At 34.4% G+C, this 17,560-nt stretch overlaps 1 protein-coding gene across 2 annotated transcripts in view; it reads left to right on the top strand.

Annotated features, from left to right (window-relative positions):
* LOC105044723 (uncharacterized) overlaps window positions 1-15,953 on the top strand; it is a 17,106-nt gene extending 1,153 nt beyond the window's left edge. Inside the window, exons 2-9 of one of the 2 annotated variants that reach the window (XM_010922820.3) lie at window positions 1,084-1,317; window positions 4,367-4,440; window positions 5,010-5,069; window positions 5,188-5,406; window positions 5,586-5,648; window positions 15,161-15,229; window positions 15,345-15,390; window positions 15,488-15,953. In XM_010922820.3, coding sequence (XP_010921122.1) covers window positions 1,084-1,317; window positions 4,367-4,440; window positions 5,010-5,069; window positions 5,188-5,406; window positions 5,586-5,648; window positions 15,161-15,229; window positions 15,345-15,390; window positions 15,488-15,558 — 836 coding nt within the window. In that variant the 3' untranslated portion in view covers window positions 15,559-15,953. Of the gene's footprint in view, window positions 1-1,083; window positions 1,318-4,363; window positions 4,441-5,009; window positions 5,070-5,187; window positions 5,407-5,585; window positions 5,649-15,160; window positions 15,230-15,344; window positions 15,391-15,487 lie in introns of both variants that reach the window. The other variant, XM_010922746.4, reaches the window with a different exon arrangement.
* The last annotated feature ends 1,607 nt before the right edge of the window (window positions 15,954-17,560 follow it).

Raw genomic sequence — 17,560 nt, forward strand, 5'->3', positions numbered from 1 at the left:
AGGAGCTTAGATCCCAATATCTCTATGATGTTTTTAAAATCAGTTTTCATCATCTGGAAAAGCATAATATTTATTGATTGCATTGGGATGAGGAACCCAGCAACTCTCTCTCCTCTGAATTTAAGTAATACTTTCTATATACAGCTCGAGTACCTGAATCGAAGTATTTCTTTTCTTGAATTTTTAAAGTGACTATATTGCTTTTAAATAACACTTTTTGCAATTTTTATGTTGTCTTGTATCTTTTGCAGCCATGATGAAAGATTTCTTGCATCCTATCGTTTTTCTTTTTTTAAATATATTTCACTACATAAGTTTCCTGAATTTTCTGAACTGAGAATCTTCAGCATCTTTCAATGGTAAGAATATTTTCACAAAAACTTGCTTGGAAGGAAAGCTGTAAAGCAGGACATAAACAACCTCAGGAGGAACCAACAATATGTAGGTTGGGACTTGGGAATGGCTCATTATTATAAACATATTATTGGGACTTTGTGAAGATAGAATTGTTAGATTAAAGTAAAAGTAAAGCAAGTTGTCTGGCCATGTAGTACTTTAGTCAAACCAAAGTTGTGATAAATTTGACATCTATCTAGAACTTTGGGTCTGATGAAACAAGTGATTTTTTGAGAGAGACAAATATGCCATCATGAAAGAAAAGATCCAAGGTGACCTTACCAGGATGCAGATTTGAATATGTGGCATGGGACAATGTATGCTTGGTCAATTATCTTTTTCAATTCCAGTGGTTCTTAAAGATCAAGCAGGAGAGATGCTTCACTCTTGTTGCAGCAATGTATGGTCAATAGTGCTGGTGGACCTTAAAATTCTAGATAAATCTTTGGTATGGTTTGTCATGGAAATAGCGAACGCAGTATGGTTTGTTTCAAAGTTGGTTTATTATGAAATTCAGTCACATGCTCATGCAAAGCCATACTTTGTACACTGACCAAAACATTAGTGCTAGCATAGTTTGCCATGCTTATGCATTGATGAATTATCTTTTCTGTTTATGTGTCATTCAGTTGCATCAGTTATCTCGAAATTGGTAAGCATATTTCATAGTCTTACGCTTTGTTTCAGGCAGTCAAGGAAGTACCTTTAATGTCACACTGCTCAATTTTCACCCGGAGTTTAGAAAGCTCCGGTGCACTGCATTGTTTACTCCTTGTAAGACAAAAAGTGGCAGATTAGAAGCACTGAATGGGTTGAAAGGAACTCAGATATGGCAAGAACCAGTGCGTGCTGCAGGGTTTGATAAGCAGGCTCAGAGACCCACCAATTCATTGGTTGCAAGATGTCGCCTTTCTTCTGGAAGTATGTGCTTTTTCAATGTAACTTTTTTTTTTTTTTAAACCTCATTTGTAACTTATCTGTAAATCTCAGCCAGTGGTTTTAGGTTTGTCATATCGATAACCACAATTTGTTAGACAAATCATTGCAATTTGCTTGGATAATTTTTCTCATAATCGAGGGTGAATTTTATCATTATAGATGAAAAACTTAAATACAGCTCGGGGTCTTATATCTTATAGCGCACTTGCAATGGGGCATGTCAATGCACATGTGAGTGGGGAAAAGGAAAAAAAAAAATCTTAAGTTATAGTATGCCAACCATAAAAAATATTTATCAATAAAATAATACTATTTGTTCAAAAAGCAGTCATCAATAAATAGGATTTGATTTGGGATAAATATTTCCACATTTCTATCATATCAGGTTTTCAAAAACAATCCAAAATCTTTCCATATTTTTATCAGATCATTCCTTTTTGTCAAATCAGTTTTACAAGACAAATATCCACATATATGGCTTGTTTGGAAGAAATCTTTATGTTCTTTTGCCAGATAGGTCTTTAAAAAGCAATCCAAACCGGATTTTTTTTTTTCTGTTGTTTTGGAGTTGGATCTTTTCGAGCTAGGGTTTCGATTGGAAAGGTCCAATCTCAAATGATGGGCCACGTATGCTTGCATGGCAGCTCATGTTGTAGTGGGTCCCATGCCTTACATGGATGGTGCGTTGCTCTATGCATGGGGACTTGGTGCATTATGGGTCATTATGCCCATCACCGATGGCCCGTGTTGGAGAATAGACCTTCACAAGCTTATATTTTAACCTGTTTTGCCTGGACACGAGTGTCGAGCTCCTAGAGTCCTTGTCGGATACATATCCAAATTGGGTACCTGGATACTTACCAAATTTGTCTACCTACAATTTTTAGACACTAATAGAGAGTTGGGTTCCAATTATGTTGAGAGTGACATTTTGTTCTTTTTAAAAGATTGATAAGAGTGAAGTGCTAAAATAAGTTAGCAAAATGTCATTTTTCTAAAGTTCTCATGCTTATTGTGAAATTTAAATGATAAGCATGTATATTGGAAGAATTATATGTTTAATATTTCTTTTATCAACATGTTATTTATACTTTTAAATTAAAATTATTCTTTTTTGTGTGTCTCGTATCTTCGTTTTCTCCTCTTGTTGAGACAGACATTTGGACAGATTTCTAAATCTGATTCTTGTGTCCATGCCCGTGTGGCACTATCCTTTTGACTGGAGAGGATTTGAGTCTTTTTCTATTTTGATGGTTATATTTCTTTTTCTTTTTTCACATTTGGAATTAATGTGGTGATGAGTTATATACTATAGAAAAATTGGGAAGGCATTTTCAGTATAAAAATGATAGACAGAATTTACAGAGAATAATGCCTACCTTTGGAACTGTCTTTTTGATGAAGTATAGCTTATAATGCATCAACCTTCCCTCCATGAGACACTCCAAATTTTGCCCACATTTTTTTTAAAAAATTTTTCTGTTACTACTTACCAAGAGAGGTTAACCTAAATAGCCATTGGAAATGTGTAGCAGTTGTAATAGTTTTTGAATTACTAAGCATATAAATCAGAAAATAATAATAGTATATAATTTGATAAGACTTTTATTTGTAAAATATATATGCATAATATGAAGAAGTCTTACCAGTTTTTTCTGCTTACTAGGCATTTTTAAACAATTTGATGTAATCCTGATGGATATTCAGGGGTTATTCACAATGTTACTAGGATATGTGACAAGGGTGTCAAGTGTCCAGAAGAATCCGACATGGGAATCTTCTAAAAGTTAGACATGAGGACACATCTATATCTTACATACATTTGTATGTACATACATACATACATCCATATTTACGATGTATTACATATTATGTGTTGATATATGCATATGATCAATAATGAGCTATACCTACATTCTAAGGCCATAGCAATTTGATGAAATGGTTGTTTATTATATCAGAGTCAAGAACTTTGATATCAAAGTGCTAGAGCAGACATGTAAAGATGATGGCATTATAATTTGATGGTATGAGGTGCCATAGAGCGTCATGATGTATCCAAGTGTTTAGGTGTTTGGCACATCGTAGAACCCAAAATTCGGAGTGCCAAGGTAACACTGGTTACTTATGTGTTAACAGAAGCAAATTCAAGTGTGAAATTGTAAAACAGTTTCAAAGTTTACGTCAGATCAGACATGGAGAGGCAGACTAAAAACATATTTTCCTCAGATCTGATTTTGACCTTGATAACCAGCAATCGCAGTGAAGGGAAGAACTGAAGCAAAGATCAAAGAGGTGGAAAGAGTAGAATTAGAGAGGAACAAGATGAAGCACATAGGGTTGGGGAAGAGGTTATGCAGGTTGATGAAAACTTGCATTGAAATGGTTCAATGATATTCACAAGCGCTTCCCCCTTTAGTGTATCAGGTTGTGTACTGGAACCTACTAGAAAGTAGGATCCTTAAAGGAAAAGATCCATGTAGATGCGGTGAGGCTAATGATTTTTTTTATTATGTTTTTTGTAACCAGAATGTGCTCAGACATATTTAGACCCTTTTTCTGAATGTGAAATGAAGAGTTGGAGCACATTTATGATTCCCTTTTGCAAAGTTATAGCTGCATTTGCCTGCCTTTGTTTTGTTTTTCTCAGCTAATTGTTTCAGTCATAATTAGGCACTGGGACATTAAAACATTTGCATTTATTGTCTGCATGAATTGCAGAATTTCTATTATAATAATTTAAGGAGAAAATATGTTTCTTGGAGAATATCTGCTTCAATATTGCATAATTATGGTTGTTTCATACCACTAAAAAAAAAAAAAATCCTTTATATTGTTCTTCAATTTCTAGCCATCTTTGGTATCTAAATTTCCAACTATTATTTGACGATGTGTTGAAATTCATCCTTCCATGCATGAAGGTGAGAGTCATATGAGCATTTACTTTTAATTGGTTGAAGAGTCTCTGTTGTCTGATGTTAACTGTTTCCATGAATTTATGCTAGCATGTCTCTATTTATCTAAATAGCAGAGAACAATTCAGAAGCAATCAAGCTTGAAGAAAATAAATCTAAAGGAGAACAAATTATCCCAGTTTCACTAGAAGTGAGTACCTGCTTCTGATTTGGTTGATAATTGTAGCTTTAAACATGAAGGCTGCATAACTGCCCTGCTGCATGTCTTTCATAAAACCATGGAAATGAAAGTGGATTTCATGTTTGAGGTCTGAAAATTTGTTAAATCTTCAAGCGATGTTCTTTAAAAAAAAAAGGTAAACATTTTAATTTGCAAGAGGAAAATGATTAACTTGAATCTTTTATCCGAAGTCCTTATTTTTACCAAATTTGCTTCTTAACATATAAATTATCTAAATTTGCATGTTAGTAATATAGTATGTGCATGCACACAGGAATATGAAAAGCATTGTCTGATATTGACATAATGACCAACAGAATAATCCTTAGTAACAAAATCAAGCTCCATTATCTGTTGTCATATATATATAATTTCAAAAAAAAAAAAAATATTGATTCTGTTTTTCCTTAAGAGTTAAGTCGCAAACCATAATAGCAATGATTTGGTAATATACCGATTACAGGGGATTATATATCATTCCATATTTGCTGGAAAGTTTATGAGTCTGCCCAGTGATTTTTCGTCTTCAATTTTCACAGGTGGAGCCTTTGCTCACAGCAATCTGTGATACAACTTCTATCTCAGAGTTTAAACTGGATGTAAGGCATTTCAAACCGTAAACATTATGGAAGTATAGCAATTGTTGTTTGATTTTCTAAAAAAAAGAATAAATAAAAAACTATTTTATTTATCTGTGTGTTTTATCATTATGATTAGCTTGCAGGCTTTTGCCTTTATGTCAAAAGGGACTTGGTTGAGAAAAATGTACCCCCACCTGTTCCAAGCCTCCTTCAAACCAATACGACAAACCAAACTCCTGATTCAAATGGGTCTGCTGCTACAGCTTCCCTAGTCATCTCCAAACCAAAACCTTCTACAGGTGGCATCCAGAGAACAGCTTCAGATGAGGGACTGGTGATGCTTCCATCACCAAAGGTGGGGAACTTACCTCTCTCTCTTTCTCTCGCCCCTCCCCCTTCCCCCATAATTAGGCTGGGCTCACTCCAATTTGTTCAACCATGAAGTACAAGCAGTTAGCCAAGGCTTTTACAAGTCAGTCTTCATTTTCTTTCTTTTTGTGAATGATCTTTTCACCGATGTTACATGTTAAGCAGGTTGGGTTCTTTAGGACATCCTGCACCATTAAAGGAAGGCGAGCACCTCCATTATGTAAAGAGGTAACTCTTGTAATAAGGCATATTTTTAAGCTTTTCAATATTGGAGCTAACTGACCTGAAGCAGTTGGGCAGAGACGTATATTGGGGCTTCATCTGTTCTGTTTTGGCAATCTGGAAAATAGTCAGTTAAATTTTAGTCGTCGGCCTCGCCTATCTCTTCATACTATTCTACTTAAAACTGAAATTTCTGTGTACTTCTTTAAAATACATTTATGTTTTGGTTTTTGTCAACTTATAGATCTTTTAAATGATTGAGCCATGAGGTCGCAGAATTAGAACCAATAAGTGGTCTGGAACTGGATGAAAAAGATGCTCTGTGGGTTCATTTGGCGGTCTAGCTCTAAAATTGCGTATTGCCTAAAATAGAAGTAGTTCATATTTTCCTCTGAAAAGTTAACATTAGCTAAAAGCATTTTCTGAATGGGTATGTTTTGAATAGACAAACAAATATACACCAAGTTTAGTTTATCAATTGGATAATGTTAAATGTTCAATATTTTAATATCTTTGATTGTTTTTTGAAAGTAGATCTAATATAATTACTGATCCAGGAGTTATAAACTAGACTTGACTGTACTAGCAAATAGTTAGCAGCCAAACATTGAGGGAGGAGATGGTTTCTTACCATTTACCAACTTATCTACACCTGTTGTTCTTTCTTGTCATAAATACTACACCTTCTATCTCTTACATATCATGTCCCACTCCTTTTGTTGATGCAATCTCGTGCTACTCTAGAAAAATATTTATATTTTTGCCACCATGACCAGAATCTGTTGCATTTGCAAGTCCAAGCTAATGCAATTTCTAGTTTATAGATCTTCATTTCTCTTGAATCTTTTAATTTGTCTATTGCTAGCATAATGTAAGGCATAATTTAGAGAATCTTTCTCCTAAGGCCTAACTTGATTGTCTTTGCAAATTGAATCTAATGTGATGTATACTTCTATCCTTATTTTTCATGAATATTTTCGCCCCTTTGTGAACATATAAAAATTTGTCAGTGAGCTATCAATGATCTGTCTGCGTTTTCTTTAATATTTGATTTGATATTAGCTTAGCTTTTCAAGGTTATTGAGTACCAGGGTTGCAAAGAAGGTGCATCTTTGGAATTTTTTTTGACCATATTCCTAGTTGTTATAATCTTCACCATTGACAGACTTCAAAAGAAGTGTATTTGATGCCGTAGGCACAGTCACTAGTTTGCTTATTTTAGAATGCAATAAGATGGAAACATGTTGGGGCTCAGTTTATTTTCAAATTTTATTGGCTTAGTGGGATGTAATAAAAAATCTTGTGGTGGTCATCACATTGTCATTATATAATATTTAATGGTATGTTGCTTGTAAATCTTCTTTTCAAGTAATTTCTGATTATTTAGTTAGCTTAGACGTTCTAGATAATCATGCTGAAGGTGATGACACAAGGTCGAATGAAGGGGTGTAAATGAGCCAAACACGAGCAAGCCAAGCTTGGCTCTAGGTTGGCTTTTTTTGACAATTGAATTGAGCTTGAGCCAGCTTATTCAAATTCCAAGCAGAACTCGAGCTGCTCATGGACAGCTCATTTAAGAGATTTGGTGAGAGCTCAAGATCTTTCAATGCTTTAGTTCATATAGTTTAGACTAACTTTTTCATTATATTTTAATATCATAACTAAAATATATTCCATTCTTCATAAATTATATTAATTTATAATAAATAAATATAAAAATAAATGTTATATTGATAATAATAGTTAAAAACATAGAACATATATATTACTTACATATTCATATTTTGAGCTAAAATAAGCCAAGCTCGAGCAAGCTAATCATGGCTCTAGCTCGGCTTGCTTGCTAACTGAGTAGCCAAGCTTAAGTGAAATTTCGAGCTGAACACTAGCCAGGTTAGGAAGAGCTTGCTTGTTTGCGAGCCCTAGTTGAATGTCATGCTGGCTCAAGATGTTTCTGTTGCAAGAGGTAAAGTAGCCAAGTCATGCACAAGAACAAAATGACAAGCCTTGAATGCAAAGTTAAGTTGACCAGGCTTGACTGGGGCTTTATTTTTCGGTAATAAAATCAAAAGGGTCTTGGAGACTTGTGGTTAGTATTAGTTTGTAGAGTGTTTCTCACCTTTTACTTCTTTGTGATAGTGTCTTGTGGGACTTCTTTCAGAATTCTAGACTTCATGCTTCCTTTCTGGCATTTAGATGCAAGTTATGGATGTCGAGAAGATGTGTTCTTTACTCTTTATTTCTCATGGAATAGTTGCTGATTTATCATATACGGTTCTGTAAACATGAGAGAAATGAATGGGAGGTACCCTATAAATGTAATAACAAAGAGCTGTCAGGGCATGAGAAACTGCTTCAACATTTCTTAAGGGCCCATTCGGTATTACTTCTGTTTTTTGTTACTGATGTCAAAAATCTAAGAAGAAAATGAACTAGTGTGAAATGATTGTTCGATGAATCGCTTATACTTTTGAAATTGTTTGAAAAATTTTTTAGAACTTATGATAGCAAGGATTCATTGTTTTCAGAAAATTGTATTTTATGGAATAACACAATTTTAGAGCAAATACTATGTTCAACATCCATCTCCATTTGCTATTTCACTAATTTGTACAGAAATTATAAAAAAAAAATACAAAACCAACAACAACGCCAAACAAACCCCCAAGTTTTTTGTTATAATTTTTATATATTCTCTTGTGAAAGTCTCTTCTTTCTCTTGGACAGCTATTCGGTAATCAGTCCTACTTTCAGTTCTTGTATTGCTGGCCTCAACTATTTGCCCTTTGTATTTTTGGTTTCATGTAGGCTTTCCACTATGTAATCAGGTGCCAATGTTGTCAAATCGGGATTCGACTCGTGAATCACCCATGCCTTAACTCGAATCGCGACTCGAATCATAAGATTCAATAACAAAAAGCACAATCAAAATGTATACCAATCTATTAGTTAATGAATACTCAAAAAGATGTCCAAAAAGTATAGAAGTTTAAAATACTAAGTCCAAAACATAAATTAAAAGTAAACATGAAGTATTACTAATTTACTATTCACTCAAAAAATTAAATAAAATCTTCAGTCATCATAATCATCTCTAAGGCCAATGTCGTCATCGCCGCCGTCGTCATCATTATCATCTTCAAGCATAATCATCTCTTGATTCTCTTCTTCTTCCTCTTCTTTCTCATTACCTTCATCTTCTTTTATCACTTCAATATCTTCTTCAACAACCTTTTCTTTCCCTTTACCTTTGCTATCAACCTTTAAGTTTTTTGGTCCTACAAAAATATTTTAAGAACCAACAAAGCCAAATAGAAAATAATGCAATTGTTTCAAAAATTAAGAACTAAAAAAAAAATTAGAAAATAATTTGCATACCTCTCTTCCTTGTTCTGTTATTAGGTTCCTTATCAACATCAAAACATTCATTTACATCCAACCAAGACACATCATCCGGTAAGCATGGCTCTTCTTGCTCATCCACTTATCATCTGATTCCATATCTGATAAGTATATCGGATCATATATCTCCTCATTTTCTTGTCTTTTTTGTTGTCTCATCTCAAGTTGAATATTGTACTTGACAAACACCAAGGCATTCAATCTTTGTTGCTCCAAACGGTTCTTTTTTTGGAATGAATATGTTCGAATGTGCTCTAATTTCTTTCACATCCAGTGGCACTACAAGTAAGATTTAGTACTCGAATTGCTAGTATTTGAAGTTCTTTGCACTGTTCTTCAAAACTCTCTCACCATAGAGCTAGACAAATAAAATAAGATAAATTAAATTTAAATTAGGCAAGTAAAAATGAATTCATAAAATTAAATGATAATTACCTGGTTGTTTTTTATTTCTTGTTGATACCACCATGTCCAATCCAAATAAACCTTCGGTCTTCTTAAATTTTTCAAGTTGTGAATCAATAATGACTCTTGTCTCAATATCTGAATACATCTTCTCAATTGTCTTGAACAATTCAATTTTTACTTCAGTATTGGCATTAAAATTAGGATCATATTGAAATTTAAAGGTCAAGAAACAAAAAATAAATTTAAATTTAAAATAATAAAATTTATTAATGGAGTAATATAAATTAAAAAAAGTGTGACTTACTTGGGATTAAGATAATATGCTGCCACATGGAGTGGTCTATGGAGTTGCAAATCTCAATGAATGTCAATTATCTTCCAAATCCGATCATACCTCTTTCTAACATTGTTGAAATTTTTGTCAATTTGTTCCTTTGCTCTATCCATTGCTTTATAAATATAATCCATAGCCGGTTTTGCATCTCCATCAACAAGTCTCAATACTTTTACCAAAGGAAGGATACACTTCAAACTGTATTTTGTAGCTTTCCAAAATCTGTTATCACTCAATACAATTTCTTGAACTTTTCTAGCCTCAAATTTGCATGCATAAGTGCTCCTTGTCCATTCTTCTGAAGCAAACATAGTCCTTAAAGCAATCTTACTGTCTAGTATGCTTCTCAAAGTGAGATAGGATGTTACAAATCTAGTAACTGCCGGTTTTGTCAATTCTTTGTTCTTAGAATATTTTCTAAACAAACTAGGAACCTAAGTATGGTGGTAAATATAAACTGTAATTTGTCTTACCTTGCCAAGTGTATTAAAAAAAATAGAATATTTTCAATGTCACTAAGTATTAAATCTAAACAATGGACTGCACATGGAGACCAAACAAGATGCTTTCTCTTTTCTTCTGAGAGTCTACCCATGCCAACATAAGCAGAGGCACTATCTGTCACCACTTGAACTATATTTTTCTCTCCAATCTTCTCTACTAAGCTGTCAAGCAATTCAAACAACTTATTTAAATTCTTACTAACATCAGAGGTATCCAATGATTTGAGGAATACCGTCCCACTTGGACTATTCACAAAAAAATTAGTAATAGACCGACTTTTTCCATCAGTCCAACCATCGGACATGATTGAACATCTCTTTTTTTCACTCATCTTTATATTTTATCAAACATTCATTAACATTTTCTACCTCTTTTTTCAAGAAAGTAACTCTAGCTTCATGATAAGAAGGGAGTTTCAATCCTCTTCCATACTCTCCAACAGATTTCATCATTTGAGCAAATAAAGGGTTTTTGACCAAATTGAATATCAATGCATGTCTATATAGAAATCTACAAATATCTCTAACCACTGATTTTCTTTTTTTTACCATTTCATTCATTGTCCGTTGTTTACATACATTTCTCCTTTCATCATAAATGAATCCATAGTTTTCTTATTTTTGCATTTGGCTCATCTATTTCAAAGCACTCAACATCATCACCCAAATTTTTTTTCTATTTCTTTCTCCCCCAACAAATTTTTAAAAAAATTCTGAATTTCTTCAGGAACTTGAGTACAAGGAGAAACATTGTTATGTGTACTCGTAAGATGATTTTTTATTCTATTCACTCTTCCCCAAAAACTCTTGTTACAATAATTACATCCAAGATGTAATCGATTTTCATTGCCCCCTTTGCCATCATCAAATTTTTTACAATGATTCCAATTGGGATCCACAACTTTTAGATTTTTTTCTAAGTGCCATTATTCAATAAAATAATAATACATAATTCCAATGTAAAGTATGTAAGTCAATCCCTGTTAAAAAAATAAAAATTGTTAAAAAAATTACTAAAAAGAAATTAATCTTACTGTTACTACTGTGTTTATTGATTTATTTTTTTGGATGAGAGTTTAAGTGAGAAAGTAGTTATCTAAAGAAGCTGAAAACATCCTTTTTAAGTGGCTGTTGGCTGTTGCCTGTTGGTGGCAACGGAACCGGAATGGGATTGAGTCACTGGACCTCTCCAATTCCCTTCTCGGTTTTGAAGCTTCCAGAGAATGGCCAACTTAAAAAAAAGAGGGACCACAGCCCAGAGAGAGCTTCGGTCCGATTGGGGGAAAAAAAGAGTTCGCAGGCGGCATCGGGGAAGAGAAATAGAGGGTTTCGGGCGGCTTCGGAGAAGAGAAACAGATGGTTTTGGGCGGCTTCGAGGAAGAGAAACAGGGGAGAAACAGAGGGATTGGGAAGTAGACTTCGGTCCGATATTAAAAAAAAAAAAACTTTGGGGTTTCGGGGGAGAAACAGAGAGATCGGGGAAGAAGAAGGCTTCGGTTTGATAAAAAAAAAAGCTTCCGGGAAGAGAAACAGAGAGATCGAGGAAGAGAAATAAAGAAAGCAATGGGAAAGAGGAACCTATCAGATCTACGGCGAACTTGCGGCGATGCTTCGAAGGCTTCGAGGCTTCCTCTTCTCCACGCGACCTCTTCCTCTTTTCGCCGTAGTCTTCGAAGGCTTGAAGCAGCCAAAGAAGATGGAGAAACAGTCAAATAAGGTGAGAAATCTCTTTGATTTGCTTCTCTGAATTAATTTTGAAAGCATATTTTGCCAAAATCTGACTTCTATTTTGATTCTCTGGCTCTTCGACTTCCAAAAACGACGAATAACCACCATCGAAACTTACCTTTTCCGACTCGACGGTATCGGACGATCCCTCGAGTCGCATGATTCAACCAACGGACTCGCGATTCAGATGCGATTCTTCTCATTTTCCGATTCACCATTTCGGTTCGACTCGGCCATGCTGTGAATCGTCCCAAATCGTACGAGTCAACTCGCGACTCGTACGATTCTAACAGTAGAGTCAGGTGCCATTTATTCTTGTTAGAGCGTTTACCTATTTACAGTTTATGGATGGTGCACTCATTTTGTTGTGGACCTTTGTCAAATGAACTGAATGGGTGTCTCACCATCAAATAGACCTTCATGTTTTCATACCAGTATATGCAGAGATTTGGATTGTCAAACACACTTTAATGGATGGGTGTGCATAAAGCAGTTAGTCAGAAAGGTAGGATACATTTAGCAACTTGGAATATAGGGTCATTGACAGAGAAATTATGGAATTTATTGATACAATGACTAGGTGGAGAGTTGACTTGGGTTGCTTGCAAAGGAAGTTGGTATGACAGGTTATAAACTTTGGTATACTCGTAAAGATAAGAATCAAAATGGAGTAGAAATTATTGTAGATGAGAGGTCAAAAGATGAGGTTGTAGATATTAAGAGGGCAGGAAAGTCAATATCATGTGGAAGAGATAGGTAATACTGTATTAGTATTAAGAAAGTGGCTATGGAGTGATCAGGAGAATCAAATGATAAAGGACCGTGCAGCAAGGAAACTTGGTGGTGGAATGAAAAAATTCAGTTGACTGGTAAGGCTAGAAGAGACTGTTGTAGAAGACTACATAAATGTAGGAACGAAGAAGTGTATGAAAGCTATAATTTAGCTGGAAAGAAAGTTAAGAAGATGATACGATAGGGTAGGTTTAAAGTATATGAAAATTATAATGCAAGTTAGAAACTAAGGATGGGAGGAAAAATTGTCTATAAGGCTGTAGGACCAAGAGAAAGGAAACTAGGGACTCAGATTAAATGCATCAAATACAATAATTAGAAAGTTTTGGTTGAGGAGGATAAAATCAAATAAATATGAAGTTATTTTAATGGGCTATTCAATCACAGTTGTGTAAATGGTTTAGGATGCCTTATTAGTTCCATCAAGTATAGAAATGTTAAGAATTAGAGTATCTGAAATAAAGAAGGCTGTGAAAAAAATAAAAATAGGAAAATTGGTTGGATCTGATGGAATCCCTATGAGCTTTAGAAGCGTTTAGATGATGTAGCAGTAACTTTGTTGAGTAAATTGTTTAATAAGATTTTAAATACCAAGGTGCCTAATGAATGAAGGAAGAGGACTATAGTACGAGTTTATAAGAATAAAAATGATATTCAAAATTGTTTTATTATCATAGTAACAAACTCATGAGCCATATTATGATATTTTGAGAGAGGGTGATTGAGTATAAATTGGGATATGAAAACATCATAGAACCGATTTTGTTTTATGCCAAAAAGGTCGATTATGAAAGCTATTTTTCTCTTTCGATGGTTAATATAGAAATGTAGAGAAAAGATGCAAGATCATTTATAGCTTTTATTTACTTAGAGAAAGTTTATGATAAGAGTCCCTCTTATGATAGGTGTTAGAAAAGAAAGGAGTTTCTTTTAGATATATTAATGTGATTAAGAACACGTACGATGGAATGGTTACTACTGTGAGAACTAGTGGCAGTAATACTAGTGATTTTCCCATTATAATCAGTCTACATTGAGGATTTGTTCCAAGTCCTGACCCCTTTGTGCTAGTTATGGATTAGGTTACTAGGCAAATTCAGGACGATATTCCATGTTATATGCTGTTTGCGGATGATGTAGCTTCAACTGATGAAACTAAGGGTTTTAAGTTAAGTAGTATCAAGATGGAATACATGGAATGTGGTTTTAATTGGAAATCGAGATGGAGATGGAGTGAAAATTGAGGATCATAAACTTTATAGGAACGATAATTAGGTTCAATTATTCATAAGAAATGGGAGATTAGAGAGAATATTATCTGTAGGATTAAAGCAAGTTGGACAAAATGGAGAAATGCGACCAAGATATTATGTGATTATAGGTACCTGCCAAGTTGAAAGAACTTTTATAGGATAGCCATGTGACCGGCTATGCTTTATAGTATAGAATGTTGGTTAGTTAAAAGACGTGTGCAAGATGAAGATGGCTGAAATAAGAATATAGAAATGGATATATGGTAATACAAGAATAAATAGCATGACAAATGAAGTCATTTGTAAAATGGTAGAGGTAGCACCAATTAAGGACAAATTGAGATGATGAGTTAGATGGTTTAGACACATACAACATAGGTTGAAGGATGCACTGATATGAAGGAATAATTTGATACATGTAGAAGAAAAAAAGGGTAGAGGTAGACCAAAAATCATGGGATAAAGTAATAAGGAAGGACTTGATATCACTAAACATTTTCGAAATGGGGCCCCAATGAGTGGAATGGAGGAAAAGGATTTATGTAGTTGACTCCAATTAGTTTGGGATTAAGGCTTAGTTTAGTTGAGTTGATTGTATCCCAAATGCAAATTTTTCAGCAATATGTGATTTTTTCCAAATCACTTCAATGGACTTGAGAATTCACAAATTGCTATTTGCAGTTCTTGATCAATAGTACAAACTTGCAGGGTTATCTGAGATTGAAATTTTACTTTTGCTCTGTCTGCTCAACGGCCTTCATGTTTTCAGAACTGTACTTTTGCCCTGAGGCGATTTACAGAAAGAGGGAATGTCCTGTGCATATTACCTTTGGGTATTTTGTGTTGCGGTTCCAAAAAGATAATGTCTAATCAGGTTGTGGTAATCCAAATTAAAATGACAACAGACAAATGGGCCTGGCTTGGTCTTACATGACTCATTGCTTCCTTTTCTGTCATTTATTTTTCACTTACTGCTGTTGCTTCTTTTGCTCAGTTCATGCCACGGTGATTGTTTATAGTAAAAATAATAAATCTTGATCTACGTTATTGTCCTTCCTTTATAGCCCTATCTAATTTTTTGTGATTTACTCTTGGCAGAAGCAAGAAGTCAAGGAAGGCCAGGTTCTCTGTTACATTGAACAGCTTGGTGGAGAGATTCCCATAGAGGTACTAGTGTCCATTTTTAGAAACCCTTACATTGAAGCCAATATGGCATGTATAAGATTTTTTCTTTAGTGCACATTTACAGTTCGTTTTGATTTTGCTTTCATTACTTTTTCAGTCTGATGTTTCTGGAGAGATAGTAAAGATACTAAGAGAAGATGGCGGTAAGGATGCCAAACTGCAGTTTTGTATCATTGTTTTATGTTATGGCTCTTTTGTGATGCTCATTGACATAATCCTTGTTGATGCTATGCTCTGCAGAACCAGTAGGATATGGTGATGCTCTTATTGCAATTCTCCCTTCCTTTTCTGGGATTAAGAAGCTTCAGTAGGCCGGTCGTTTCTATAATTTACTAAGGTTATCGACTGAATTAAGGTCTCACGAGGAGTTTTGGAAGCATAACTTTTAAGTACATATACCGTCATTGGGCTGGTGGCTGGTCAAAATGGGCCTTGTTGTTTAACATGTTTTCTGAGATGGTCTCAAATATGGTATGGACTTTGGATGCCAGAAACTTCCACATGATGCTTGGGTAAGTTCAATCTGTGGCCAGTGCTGTTCTATCATACCTAATCATCAGTGGAATAAATGCCATATAAAGTTCTGCTTGAAGCACCGCCATCAAGCCAGTGGTTTAATTGTAATTGTTGGAGGCAATCTAAGGCAACTTTGTCTTTAAATTAGGCCAAATTCTGAGTATAACGTTAATGAGCGTATTTTTCGGTATTTATCATCCCTGCTGTGATGGCAGTTCCGCTTGTTATAACTTGTTATGACATGTGCTTGGTATTCTGCTTCAGCTATATGAAGTTGGAAATTGTCCAGATCATCAGGTGGATTGAACTTTTTCCATTTCATTTAGAACTCTTTTGGTTGATGATGGGAAATGGAGGGGGGGGGGGGGAGTTTTTGAAAAATAGAGCGCTGTTTTTTTGTTTGGTTAGAATTTAAAAAAAAAATTGAAAAAAAAAAGTTCTTTATGAAAAGTTATTTTTTATATTTCATAGGAAGTAAAAATTTATAAGATGGAAGGGTTTTGATATTTCTTGTGAAATGAAAATTGGGGATTTTTTTTTTATAAAAATATATTTTTTAAATTTATTGTTAAGGTTTTATAAAATATAATTAAGATAAAATATTAAATAGCGATATAATATTATATTAATATTTAAATAAATATAATATTAATATTATAATATTTATTATATTTTAATATTATTTTTAATATTTATATTAATAAAATATTTTTTATTAATATAAATATAATATTAATATATACTCCTGATGGCCTCATCTTGCTTTCCAAGATTGCTAGCTGTAAGCAATAGAGCTCTTTGAGGTGTGGACGCGCATGAATCACGGAGCACCCAGTCTGGCACATGTCGTGGTGTGATAGGATGCATGAAAGCGTGTGATCTTCCATCTGATTATGGATGTCTTTGTTATGCATTTGGTTGATAAATTTCTAGTACTGGGAGAGTCCTTAAGCCCAAATTTGTCCGAAAAAATATATTTGCTTCCCAAATAAAATATTTATTATCTTCTAACAAAATAAATTTCTAATTCTCTTTCCGGGCTTCTATTATAACATATTCTTATTTGACGATTGAAAATTAGATGATGTTCACCTCCCCCAGGTTCTCTCTCTCTCTCTCTCTCTCTCTCTCTCTCTCTCTTTTGTGCTGATTTGTTATTATAGGAGATGCTGATTGCAGTGTAAAGTAAATTTTCCTATCCCAAAATATATCTTTGTCCAATTCCAATTGATCTTATTTAATCCCTTATTATATAATGATCATAAGTATAGATAATTTTTGGAAATAAAAATGTCCCTGATAGCTGATCCAAGTCCTACATTGATGATATTTTTGTATTGCACAAAATTCTTTGCTATTTTTGTTATTGCAAGGCTGAGGTGGAGTGCTGATGTGGCTAGAGCAAGGTGCTGATCGAGATTTGCGACATCGAAAGGTATTTGCAAAGAAGTCTATACTCATCAGGGATGTTTAAATGGGGGATCTTTTAATGCTTGTTAGTTGGAGCTTTGGGAGTAGTGGAGAGAAAAGATTGCAAGGATGGAGTAAGTTTGCTTATCTTGAGGGTTCTCTTTGTACCTCTTTTATTTGGAGGTTGAACTCGTAGGCTGTTAGCTGGAATCTGTATTTGTTACGTTTAGCTCTGCAGGTTGGTAGGCCACGTTCTGGCCTTTATCGTGGGAGGAATTTCTTCCACTTCTCCATATCGAGGTTGCTAGTCATTGGTGTCGGTGCAGACTTCATCTATATGGTTGGCCATATGGATGGTGTCTGGATTCACAATTGGTGTACCTCATT

The sequence above is a fragment of the Elaeis guineensis genome, chromosome 2 (genome assembly GCF_000442705.2).
Source record: "Elaeis guineensis isolate ETL-2024a chromosome 2, EG11, whole genome shotgun sequence".
Classification (NCBI taxonomy): domain Eukaryota; kingdom Viridiplantae; phylum Streptophyta; class Magnoliopsida; order Arecales; family Arecaceae; genus Elaeis; species Elaeis guineensis.